Source organism: Bison bison, unplaced genomic scaffold (genome assembly GCF_000754665.1).
Source record: "Bison bison bison isolate TAMUID 2011002044 unplaced genomic scaffold, Bison_UMD1.0 scf7180017864471, whole genome shotgun sequence".
Taxonomy (NCBI): domain Eukaryota; kingdom Metazoa; phylum Chordata; class Mammalia; order Artiodactyla; family Bovidae; genus Bison; species Bison bison.
Window position 1 is genome coordinate 6133330 of NW_011495032.1, and position 13960 is coordinate 6147289.

Consider the following 13960-nt stretch of genomic DNA (forward strand, 5'->3'; position numbering starts at 1 on the left):
TGACTGTTGCTCAGACCATGAACTCCTTATTGCCAAATTCAGACTTAAATTGAAGAAAGTAGGGAAAACCACTAGACCATTCAGGTATGACCTAAATCAAATCCCTTATGATTATACAGTGGAAGTGAGAAATAGATTTAAGGGCCTAGATCTGATAGATAGAGTGCCTGATGCACTATGGAATGAGGTTTGTGACATTGTACAGGAGACAGAAAACCTATGGGATACAGTAAAAGCAGTTCTAAGCGGGAAGTTTATAGGAATACAACCCTACCTCCAGAAACAAGAAAAATCTCAAATAAACAACCTAACCTTACACCTCAAGCAACTAGAGAAAGAAGAACAAACAAAACCTAAAATTATAAAAGGAAAGAAATCATAAATATCAGAGTAGAAGTAAAGAAAAGAGAAAAGATTGCAAAGATCAATGAAACTAAAAGCTGGTTCTTGAGAAGATAAAATTGATAAACCTTTAGCCAGATTCATCAAGAAAAATGGGAGAGGATTTAGATCAATAAAATTAGAAAGGAGGAGAAATTATAACAGACACCACAGAAATACAGTGGATCATAAGAGATTACCACAAGCAGCTATATGTCAATAAAATGGACAACCTGGAAGAAATGGACAAATTCTTAGAAAAGTACAAATTTCCAAGACTGAACCAGGAAGAAACAGAAAATATAAGCAGACCAATCACAAGTAATGAAATTCAAACTGTGATTAAAAACTTCGAAGAAACGAAAGTCTAGGACCAGATGGCTTCATGGGCAAATTCTATCAAACATTTAGGAAAGACTTAACACCTATCCTTCTCAAACTGTTCCAAAAATTGCAGAGAAAGGAACATTCCAAACTTCATTCTATAAGGCCACTATTACCCTGATACCAAAACTAGACAAAGATATCACACAAAAAAGAAAATTACAGACCAGTAATCACTGATGAATACAGAAGCAAAAATCCTCAACAAAATACTGGCAAGCAGAATCCAACAGTATGTTAAAAGGATCATATACCATGATCGAGTAGGAGTTATCCCAGGGATGCAAGGCTTTTTCAGTATATGCAAATTGATCATATTAACAAATCAAAGAATTAAAAACCATATGGTCATCTAAATAGATGCAGGAAAAGCTTTTGACAGAATTCAACATCATTTATGATAAAACTCTACAGAAAATGGGCATAGAGGGAACTTATGGCAACATAATAAACGCCATCTATGACAAACCCACAGCAAACATCATTCTCAATGGTGAAAAACAGAAAGCATTTCTCTAAGATGAGGAACAAGGTAAGGATATGCCCACTCTTGCCACTATTATTCAACATAGTTTTGGAAGTCCCAGCCATGGCAATCAGAGAAGAAAAAGAAATAAAAGGAATCAAAATTGGAAAAGACGTAAAACCGTCCTGTTTGCAGATGACATGATTCCATACACAGAAAATCCTAAAGATGCTACCAGAACACTACTAGAGCTGATCAATGGATTTGGTAAAATTGCAGGATACAAAATTAATATGCAGAAATCTCTTGCATTCCTATACAGTAACAATGAAAGATCAGAAAGAGAAAAACCCCAGTTACCATCATATCAAAAAGAATAAAATACCTGGGAATAAACCTACCTAAAAAGACAAAAGACCTGTCTCCTGAAAACCGTAAGACAGTGATGAAAAAAATCAAAGATGACACAAATAGATGGAGAGATATACTATGTTCTTGGACTTAAAAAAATCAATATTGTCAAAATGACTATACTACCCAAGGCAATCTATACATTCAGTGCAATCCCTGTGAAATTACCACTGGAATTTTTCACAGAAATAGAACAAAAGGTTTTAAAATTTGTATGGAGACATAAAAGACCCCAAATAGCCAAAGCAATCTTGAGAAAGAAAAACAGAGCTGGAGGAATCAGGCTCCCTGGCTTCAGACTATACTACACAGCTACAGTGCCAGTATGGTACTGGCACAAAAATAAGAAATATAGACCAATGTAACAAATGAAAGCCCAGAAATAAACCAATGCACCTATAATCAATTAATCTACAACAAAGGAGGCAGGAATATACAATGAAGAAAACACAGTCTTTTCAATAAGTGGGGCAAGGAAAACTGGGCAGCTATCTGTAAAAGACTGAAATTAGAACATTTGGTTACACCACACACAAAAATAAACTCAAAATGGACTAAAGTCCTAAATGTAAGACTGGATACTATAAAACGTCTAGAGAATAACAGAAGCAGGACACTTTGTGACATAAATCACACCAAAGTATTTTTGTATCTGTCTCCTAGAGTAATGTAAACAAAAACAAAAAAACAAATGAGACCCAATTAAACTTAAAAGCTTTTGAACAGCAAAGGAAACCATAATCAAAAGAAAAGACAACCCACAAATGGGAGAAAACATTTGCAAAGAATGTGACTGACAAGGGATTAATCACCAAAATACACAAACAGCATGTACAATGCAATATAAAAAAAACCCAATCAAAAAATGGGCAGATCTAAACAGTTCTCCAAAGAAGACATTCAGATGGCCAACAGGCACGTGAAAAGATGCTCACCATCGCTAATTATTAGAGAAATGCAAATCAAAATCACAATGAACTATCACCTCATACCAGTCAGAGTACCCATCATCAAAAATGTATAAGTAACAAATGCTGGGAAAGCTGTGGAGAAAAGAGAACCTTCTACACTGTTTGTGGGAATGTTAATTGATACAGCCCCTATGAGGAACAATACAGAGGTTCCTTATAAAACTAAAAACAGAGCTGTGATCCAGCAATCCCACTCCTGGACACATTATCTGCAGTAAATCATGATTCAAAAAGAGACATACACACCAAGGTTCACTGCAGCACCATTTACATCAGTCAAGACGTGGAAGCCACCTAAATGTCCATTAACAGAAAAATGGGTAAAGAAGATGCAGTAGTACTTACACAACAGAACACAATCAGCCATGAAAAGAATGAAATAATGTCATTTGCAGCAACATGGATTGACCTAGACCTTATCACCCAAGTAAGCCAGACTGAGAGAAACAAATACCATATTATATCACTTATATGTGAAACAAATAAAGATACAAATGAATTTATTTCCAAAACAGAAAGAGGCTCAAAGACACAGAAAATGAACCTATGGTTACCAAATGGGAAAGCAGGGGAAAGTTAAATTAGGAGGTTGGGATGAACATATACACACTACAATCAATGCATAGAAAATAAACAAGAAACTACTGTATAGCACAGGGAACTATACCCATTTTGTAACAACCTGTTATAGGAAAATCTGAAAAAGAATATACATGTATATATTTTATATTTCAGTGTGCTGAACCTGAAACTAGCATGATGTTGTAAATCAACTGTTCTTCAATTAAAATAAAAAGCAATTAGAGACAGTTTAGACAATTTAAAAAGTTGATTTTTCTTTGGCAGCCTAGCCCTAACATGCCTCCGGTGACCAGGAGAAGTGGACACAGAATGGATTCTATTAATTTTCACACCATTTTACAACTGGACCTATTTTGTAAGCAGTGTCCAAAATGGAGAGAGGTCCCTTATGTGCAGGCTTGTATGAGGCTTTATCAAGAATCTGGTCTGAGGGATTCTTGTCATGTGTGTATGTAGCCTCTATTCCTGTGATGCCCCCAAAAGATTCGGAGCCGCACCTCTTATGGACTCCCTCTTTCAACTGCTACTGAGCCTCCTTCTCAGGCCCTCATTTCTTCTGTTTCACCATCTTCTTTAGCCCATGGGCCCCCACCTTACCCTGTCCAATGGAGCTCCAATTAGGTTCAAAGTTAGACTGACTTTTGCCCCACAGGCCTTCACTCACTCTGGAATTAGCTTATGTGACTGGAGGGATTATTAGAATGCATTTCCCCTTCTCAATGGGGGACTTAGGAGTCTGTAAGGAGAGGTTTGGCAGGTTCTTGGAGAACACTGCCAAGTTTAGGGACTAATGGATCAGGCCGGGGTTGGCAGTCTCTCTCACCCGGCAGGACACAATGGTTTTTCTGGCCCACTGTTCCATCCTGGATGAAAAGCAGCATATACCGAGAAAAGCCAGGGACCACATAGATGGCTTACTGGCTACCAACCCACACCACCAAATTTATCAGGCAGGTGGGGATACAATCTCAGAACACAACCCACAACTTCACGACTGGGACTGTGAAGATCATGTAGGCCGGGCTAGGATGTGACATTATATTACTTGTCTATAAGAAGGAATGAAAAGGTGTATGGTGAAGCCTATAAATGATAAGGTCCAAGAAAGATGAGTCTGGCAGTCATCATGAACCGGGTGACAGGCATTCAGGAAGTCCACCAATATAGACCCTGAGTCTGCAGAAGTGAGGCCTCTGTTGGCCCTGCGTTTTCTCATCTAGGCCACCCCTGATACCAGGGAAAAGTTACCAAAGCTTGAGGCTGAGCCCCCAAACCACTGTCAACGTTGGTAGAGGAGGCCTTCAAGGCCTAGAATGCCAACTGAAAATTGTCACTTGCCATCTGCCTCTAGAAGGATGGAGCCACTGCAGCTGCTGATCTTCAACACACCCTGAAAGGAGTTTAGGGTGGAGACCAGGAAAGAGGCACTGTGCTCTGGGAAAAACTGGCAGAAGAGGTCTTCAGATAGTTAAGATATTTTCAGGAGAAGATCTTATAAGCCCAGTTCTTTTATAAAAGTTGTATTTACTTAATTTGGCTGCACTGGGTCTCTGTGGCTGCATGCAGGCTTTCTCCAGTTGTGACGAGTTGGGGCTACTCTCCAGTTGCAGCGCAGGGGCTTCTCTTACTGTGGAGCATGAGCTTTAGGGTGCACAGGCTTCAGTAGTTGTGGCGCACAGGCTTAGTTGCCCCGTGACATGTAGGATCTTCCCAGACCATGGATCGAACCAATGCCCCCTGCATTGCAAGGTTTGCATTCTTAACCACTGGAATACCAGGAAAGCCCAAGCCCAATTCTTGTATCTCCTCATATCTAGAAAAACACCAAAATCATAAATGGTGACACCTGTTCCTTGTGACTAGCAGCAACCTTCTGCAAAAATTGTATGTGCTTGATTGCATGAACTCCCCCTTCACTGAAATCACATATATACTGACCTTCCCCTACCCCTTTGGAGCAGCTTCTCAGAGCTCTCCGAAATGCTATCTCCTGGGCTGTAGTCCTCATTTTGCCCAGAAATAAAACTTAACTCACAACTCTCATATTGTGCTTTTCCCCCTCTGAGTTGATAGTTTTGGTGACCACAAAGGGACCCAGAGCAGACTTCTCTCCTCTGTCTGAACTCTACAAGGATCTGGAGCCTTGGCACCAGCAGAGGCCCCCTGCACTGTCCACCTCCTCAGGGAGTCCAAATGAATTTCAGTAAGACTCTCCTGGTTCTTGGATCTCCCATACTGGTTGATGATCCTGATTTTTATTTGGCAGTGTACAACAGTTACGCAACCTCCCAGTTAAAAGGTAGTGGAGGGCCTGGTTGAAAGATACCAGGGAATACCCAAGCAGTCAAAGGTACTGGGGGAGCCTGCTTGAGAAATACTGGAGTTTGCTCAGTTATAGGAGATGGAGTGGTCTGTGCTGAGTGGTTAGGTTAAGAGGCTGATCTGATGCTTTGCCTCAATTGCCTCAGTAGAATTTGTCAGGATAAAAGTGAAGATATTACCTAAGAACTTCTGCTCCAAAGGAAAGGGACAGAACTCCCAGGATGGAGGAGGAGCCTCCAGCTGTAAGGACTCCTTACAGCTATCTTAGGCAACTAAGAAATTTACAGGAATTGTGGAGGCAGAGTCCTTGCTTATCTGGGGGTCATTATAAGAATCGGTCATTCATGATTCAAGCACCTGCAGTGCTCTTAGACTGCTAAAGGGAGAAACTGAAATAGCTAGAGCACTGGAGAGATTCTAGGGTGATGCCTAGAGGAATTAAGCTCACAAGCTATGGTCTTCCCAGTGGCCATGTCCGGTTGTGAGAGCTGGACCATAAAGAAGGCAGAGTGCCAAAGAATTGATGCCTTCAAACTGGTGCTGGAGAAGACTCCTAAAAATCCTTTGGACAACAAGGAGATCAAACCAGTCAGTCTTAAGGGAGATCAACCCTGAACATTCATTGGAAGGACTGATGCTGGTGCTCCAGTATTTGGGTCATCCAATGCAAACAGATTAACTCACTGGAAAAGTCCCTGATGCTGGGAAAGACAAAGGGCAGGAGGAGAAGAGGGCGTCAGAGGGTGAGATGGCTGGATGGCATCACCGATACACTGAACATGAACTTGGGCAAACTCCAGGAGATGGTGTATAATTTGTTCAAACAAAACCAACCTGAACTTCTTTGCTGGGATGTAGAACATTCTGAAGCCATGCTGCTGCTGCTGCTAAGTCGCTTCAGTCATGTCTGACTCTGTGCGACCCCAGAGACAGCAGCCCACCAGGCTTCCCCGTCCCTGGGATTCTCCAGGCAAGAACACTGGAGTGGGTTGCCATTTCCTTCTCCAATGCATGAAAGTGAAAAGTGAAAGTGAAGTCGCTCAGTCGTTCCCGACTCTTAGCGACCCCATGGACTGCAGCCTACCAGGCTCCTCTGTCCATGGATTTTCCAGGCAAGAGTACTGGAGTGGGGTGCCATTGCCAGCCATGGAGACCTTTAAAAAACTTCTGGCCAAGGCCCCAGTCCTGGGGCATCCAAATTATGATCTACCCTTCGCCCTCTTTGTTCCTGAAAAAAGAGGGACTTACTAAGAGGACTAACCCAGCAACATGGTGGTTACTATAGACCAATAGAATATTATAGCCAATGGCTAGAGTTGGTAGCTAGGGGCCTTCCCCCTGCCTCTGGGCTGTCACAGAAGATAGTCAGGAGTCACCCTCTTACTATCGCTGTTCCTCACTCTGTGGAAGCCTTACTAAACTCTCATCACACACACCCATTATTCAGCAAGTTGATTAACTTCCCATGAGATTGTATTGTTCTCACTGAATGTAACTCTTCATGGATACAAGCTTAATCCAGCCACCTTGCTACCAAAGGAATCAGATGTCAATGATGAAAAACATGATTGTATTGTTTTTTAAAAAATATTTATTTGGCTGCTCTGGGTCTTAGTTGCAGCATGGGGATCTTTAGTTATGGCATTTGAACTCTTAGTTACAGCATGTGGGATCTAGTTCCCTGACCAGGGATTGAACCCAGGCCTCCTGCAATGGGAACACAGAGTCTTAGCCACCGGACCACCAGGGAAGTCCCCAACTGTATTGTTTTAACTGACACACTCTTATCTCCCAGGATCCATCTTCAATAAAGCCCTGTGGATAATCCTGCTTTTATAATATTTACTGATGGTTTGTATCTGCAGACATCTCATAGAAAGTAGCAGGATGGTTATGCTGTCATTTCTCCATTATCAGTCCTTGAGAAAGTTCCCTTACCTAATGGCTCTTTTGCCCAACAGGCTGAATTAATAGCACTAACAAGAGCCTGCCAGTGCCAAAAGGGAAATCCACTAAGAGTTATACCCATAGCTGCTGCGCTTTTGGGGAAGCACTTGATTTTGGTGTGCTTTGGAAACAAAGAGGATTTTTAACATTCTCAGGGCAGCCTGTTAAAAACGGAAGACAAGATGCAGAATTAGTGGATGCGATTCTGCTACCAAGTGCCTTGACTATTATTAAGGTATCAGATCACTGAGACCACAGAAACAAAAGGGAACTCTTTAGCCGATCGCACCACCAAGACAGCAGCTCTGCAGAATGGTAACAGTCAACTAACAGCTGTTTTTTTTCAGTCTCTCAGTAACCTTACTGACAGACACCCTGTTAAATTTTTGGGAAATGGCACCAAATGGAGAAAAAGGTGTGGAAACAAAAAGGAGGAAGATTTGACTCCAACAAAGGGCTCTGGGTAGGCCCAAATGGAAAGCCTATGCTTCCGTTTGGAGCTCAATACCCCCATTTTACAATATATTCATGAGTTAACTCACTGGAACCCAGATAAGATGGTACCATGGGGTAAACAATATTTCTGGAAGCTTTCCTTCATCAAAGCTCAGATAATTTATTCTAAATGCACCACATGTCTAAAATACAACCCAGGAAAGCCATTACATAGTTTTCAGGCCACCCTTTTGAACTTTGGCAGACTGATTTTATCCAAATGCCCCCCACTCAAGGTTACCAGAATGTACTTGTCATGGTCTGCATGTTTTCACATCAGGTTGAGGCGCTCCCATGCAGAAGAGCCACTGTGCTAGTCGTTAGGCAAATTAATATTAGAGAGGGTAATTCCCATTTGGAGAGTTCTTACAAAAATGCATAGTGATAGGGGAACCAATTTTACTGGACGAATTGTCAGGAAATTTGCTAAATCTGGCCAATTACGCAGCATTCCTATTCTGCTTACCATCCCCTGTCCTCTGGGCTATTAGAAAGAACAAATGGAACAATTAAAAGTCATTTGGCTATAAAACTATAGATGCTTATTCCTTACCCTGGCCAAAGGCCCTTCCGCTGGTCCTCCTCAACCTAAGAAATATCATTTGTCTCCCAAGCGAGACCAATGAGACTGGATGAAGGACTGTATGAACCTGTATTATTAAAAGGGGACATGTTACAAATGTAAAAGCTCAAACTCTTAAAAGAACATTCTAAGCTTGTTTCTGAAGCTCATAAAAGTAATCTATCTTTGGATGAAGATCATATACTCCATGATCTACAACCTGAAGATTATGTATATCAGAAAAGACGTCAATTAAAGGAGCCAAACAACCCAGGTGGAAAGGCCCTCATCAGGAGCTCTTAACTAGTTCCTGTGCAGCAAAACTAAAGGGACCTGACGCTTAGATTCATATTTCCCACTTAAAAAGGGGCCCTGCACTGGACTGGTTTACAGAAAGACTGCTGACCTCAAACTTACTTTAAAACAACAGTCAAACAGAGGAGAAACTACGCACCTACTGGACGAGAAGATGATGAAATCGGGAGTTGACAACCTGAGATCCTGGATCTGACTGTATGATCGTTAAGTGTTTCCCTGACTTCTTGGACCTTTGCATACAAATAAATTTTTTTTTTTTTAATCACGAGCAGGATCCTGTTAACTTTAAAAATCAATCCAGCTATTGGATTTGTGGCCAATTACCTATGTCTAGTAACTCTGGGTTACCTTGGTGGATTTCTCCTCTCCCAGGCTCTGATTGGATGGCCCTTAGGAAATTTATTTTAGAAGAAAGAAAATCCAGTCCTGTTCTAGCTACTAATATTACTAGGTGAGATTTCTTCACCTGGCCAATTAATAATATCTGCTCTGACTCTGACCATAAGTATGAATTTTCTTTTTGGACCACTCAAGTTCAATCAGAAAAATGACCTAAATCTCAATAAAAAACCATAACCTCCCATTTGTTAGAAGGAAACCTCCCACAATTATGGGATAGATTTATGTGGTTTACACCAGGGTATGGTCTATAAGGCTCCTCTATCTTGGAACAGTTAAATCATACTAAGGATGGTCAGCCTAGTAACATTAGAAAATCAGGGTGGGTGCCTTATGAACAATGCCTACATATTATTATCCTTAGAGATAAGGACTGGTACAGTACAGATTGAGTCAGATGACCAGAGATTCAGTGGGTTGCACCTAAAGAAAGTCAGTAGATTTGTGGTACTAATATGTGGTCTTGGTTTGGACAGGTATCCCAGGATGGATAAGAAGATGTATCCTAGGATCCTCTTTGACTCAAAGTCATAGTGTAACAATTCAGAGGTGGTCCCAGCCAATTTACCATTGGTACGAGCCTGATGGGTGAAGAGATCTGTATTCTGCTAATATGATAATTTAATAGCTATTTTTGTGCCTTCAATAGGATTGAAAGATGTGTGTTCAGTCATATCTGACTCTTTGCAACTCCATGGACTAAATAGCCCACCAGGATCCTCTGTCCATGGAATTTTCCAGGCAAGAATACTAGAGCGAATTGCCATTTCCTTCTTCAGGGGATCTTCCCTGACACAGAGATCGAATCCACATCTCTTGCATCTCCTTCATTGGCAGGCAAATTCTTTACTACTAGTGCCACCTGGGAAGCCAAGCAGTCATATGAAAACCTTAACAAAATTTACTCAAGAGGCTTTACACGATAGTAATCAGAGTATTAACCTACTGAATTCTGAGGTCTCCACTGTTTTTCTCCAAACAGTGCTACAAAATCGCATGGCCCTTGACATCCTTACAACATTTCAGGGAGACACCTATGCCATAATTCATACTGAATGCTGTGTTTTCATACCTGATGAATCCTCTAATGTAACATGCTTAATGAACAATATGAAAAATCAGATTTCTGCCTTAAGTGACCCACTCCCTAGTCCTGATGACTTCTTCAAAAACTGGTTTGTAAAGGAAGCTCTTGGCTTAAATATTACAACTCTAGTAATGATATTAGATGTATCATTTGTATTTTGACTGTTTTACAAGATTATTGTTTCTTGCATTACCAAATGTGTGACTGAGGCTCCAATAAAAATAATGATGACCAGGTTACTTGAAGCTGTTGACCAGATATACAGTTCTATATGAGATCAATGATTGTAATCTAGTCAAGGCTATGGTTTTTCCAGTGGTCATGTATGGATGTGAGAGTTGGACTGTGAAGAAAGCTGAGCACTGAAGAATTGATGCTTTTGAACTGTGGTGTTGGAGAAGACTCTTGAGAGTCCCTTGGACTGCAAGGAGATCCAACCAGTCCATTCTAAAGGAGATCATCCCTGGGATTTCTTTGGAAGGAATGATGCTAAAGCTGGAACTCCAGTACTTTGGCCACCTCATGTGAAGAGTTGACTCATTGGAAAAGACTCTGATGCTGGGAGGGATTGAGGGCAGGAGAAAAAGGGGAAGACAGAGGATGAGATGGCATCACTGACTTGATGGACATGAGTCTGAGTGAACTCTGGGAGTTAGTGATGGACAGGGAGGCCTGGCGTGCTGCGATTCATGGGGTCGCAAAGAGTCGGACACGACTGAGCGACTGAACTGAACTGAACTCTAGATATATAAAGAAGCAACAAGAGGGAATATAATATTTCTCTGAACCATAAGAGGCCAGTAAGACAGGTAGTCCAGAGACTTTTGGCTACTGCTAAAGCCTAGGCCAGTAATAACAGCACACTGAATGGCCTGTCAATGAAATCTTTGCCAGATCTGGGAATGAGAATTCCTAGCACTGTGGGATGAAATGCCTCCCAAACCATGACCAAATTTATTACTATGATGGGGTCCTGGCCACTAAAAATTGGCACTTGCCATTTGCCTCTATGAGGATTAAGCCACTGCAGTTGCTGACTTTCAACACACCCTGAAAGGAGTTCAGAATGAAGACCATGAATAAGGCACTCTGTGCTCTGGGAAAAACTGGCAGAACAGGTCTTCAGAAAGTTATATATTTTTAGGAGAAAATTTTAAGAGTCCAATTCTTACAGCTCATATCTAGAAAGCACTAAGATCACAAATGGTGATGTCTGCTCCTCATAACTAGCAGGAAGCTTCAAGAGAGTAGCAGCAACCTTCTGCAGAAATGTGTGCCTAATTGCACGTAACTCCCTCTTCACCAAAATCACATACATACTGACTTCCCCTTCCTCCACTACCTTTCTGGAGCAGTTTCTTAGGGCTATCTAAAATGCTGTCTCCCGGGCTATAGTCTTCAGTTGGCCCCAAATAAAATTTAACTCATAGCTCTTGTGTTGTGCATTTTTTTTTCTCAGTTGACAGTAATAACTGAGACTTAATAGAGGCAGACAATAAAAGTAAGAGGCTAATAAAGAAAACACAGCTTTTGGCTGCTCTGATTCACCCCACACATCAAGGGGACTCTAGAGGGCTGAGAAGCCTGGACAAACAGCCAAGAAGCCACCTGGGCCTGAACTAATGTTCCTTTTGTCAGCAGAAAGTGTACTGGGAGGGAGAATGTCCTAACCACCCTCCTGTGGGATGCCCAAGGGACAACCCCAACTGACCCCAGTTCCTCGCAAATCTCTCAGATGAGAGATTCCCACATACAAACTGAAGGGGATGAGTGCCTGCTAGCTTCCAGATCCCACTCAATCCATCCTCATTACATCAGCAGAGCTTCACGTCACCCTTGATGTGGCAGGGAGGAGAAATGAATGTCTTGTAGACACTGGAGCTACCTGCTCTGTTCTGACTTGGCCAGCTCTCTCCGACCATGATATACTGCGATGGGAGTTGATAGACAGCCAAAAGTAGGGTAATTTACATTTCCCTTTGCCTGCAGAATTGGGCCCATTATTATTACACATTCCTTCTTGTATATGCCAGAATGCCCTGTCCCCCTCCTTGGGAGAGATTTGCTAAATAAGTTAGGAACAAGTATGTTCAGGTGGTACAGTGGTAAAAAACCTGCCTGTCAATGCAGGAGACACAAGAAACTAGGGTTTGATCCCTGGGTAGGGAAAATCCTATGGAGGAAGAAATGGCAACCCACTCCAAGCCTGGAAAATTCCATGAACAGAGGAGTCTGGTGGGCTACAGTCTATAGGGTCCCAAAGAGTTGGACATGACTGAGCAATGGAGCACACATTTCTTAGGACAAGGTGAAGTCCAAGGAGGTAAAGAATCTGAATAGAGAATGCATATTAGGAGCTCCAGATGACCTACCAGTTGGGCGTCAAAATTCCCCAAGACATCCCCCAAGAAATCAGAGAACAGGTGGATCCTGCAGTTTGGGATACCTCAGTGTCAGAAAGGGCAAAACAGGTTCCTCTGATAGAAATAAGATGAAGGCCTGGGGAAAAACACCCCTGCAAGAGATAATATCCTTTAAAGCCTGAGGCCCTGAGAGGGATCCAACTTCGGCTCACCAAATTCCATAAAATATGGACTCTTTAGGCCCTGCCAATCCCCTTGTGTCACCCTGATCCTCCCCATTCAGAAGGCTCACAGGGAAGATTGGTTTGCTCAAGACTTAGGAGTAGTGAATGAGGCAGTCATCCCTATTCACCTGCTAGTGACAAACCCATATGCCCTCCTCAACCAAGTGCCAGGGATAACCCAGTATTTCTCAATTTTGGACCTCAGAGATGCATTTCTGTATTCCCTGACCTCCAGACTCTTAAAGCCTTTTTGCCTTTGAATGTTGTTGTTATATAGTACCTCAGTCATGTCTGACTCTTGGCGACCCCATGGACTATATAGCCCACCAGGCTCCTCTGTCCATGGGATTGTCCAGGCAAGAATACTGGAGTGGGTTGCCATTTCCTTCTCCAGGTGCCTTTGTTTTTTTTTTTTTTTTTAATTTACCATCTGCGTCCTTCACCCGCTGCCTCTCCCGGGCCTTGGGCTTCCCGAAGCGCCGCCTGCCTGGGCCTCCTTTCTGCTTCTGCCTCTTCCTCTCCACGGTGCTGCCTTCTTCAGATGCTCCGCTGAGGGAGGAGGCAGCTGACTCGGGGTCTGAGGCCTCGCCCCCGGTCCCCCCTCGGCCGTCCCCCTCGGCCCGCCGAGGCCTGGGCTTCCCCCGGCAGTGGTCGTCTGCGTCCAGGCGGGCAGAGGAAATGAACTTGTCCAGCTGGCACCGCAGGAAGTCCCGCTCCTCCTCCAGGTCCTCAATGCGCTTCTGCAGCCAGGAGTTCCTCTCCAGGGCCAGGTGCAGCTGGGCCCGGACGCCGTTCATCAGGGCCGCTGTAGGGGAGGCAGCCTCCGACAGGCCTCGAAGTTCCCCCTAGAGGGGCTCAGGCTGTAAAAGATCTGCGGGTCCAGGTGGGGCGTCTCATCGAAGGGGATGGAAATCTCCAAGGCCTCGCTGTCCTTCTTCACTGGCCTCCTCCGGCTGTTCATGGTGCGGCCTTCAGCAGACCCCGGCAGCTGAGCGCCTCAGGGCCACCGCGCGCGGAATCCGGCCCGGGGACCGACGGCGGCGGCGCC

General features: G+C 43.1%; 1 protein-coding gene across 1 annotated transcript; it reads right to left on the reverse strand.

Annotated features, from left to right (window-relative positions):
- Nucleotides 1-5305: 5305 nt before the first annotated feature.
- Nucleotides 5306-13954, reverse strand: CCDC106 (coiled-coil domain containing 106). Its single transcript, XM_010860815.1, is given in 3 exon segments — nt 5306-5358; nt 13340-13741; nt 13744-13954. Coding segments are annotated over 3 exon segments (570 nt in total). The 5' UTR covers nt 13874-13954; the 3' UTR covers nt 5306-5320.
- Nucleotides 13955-13960: the final 6 nt, after the last annotated feature.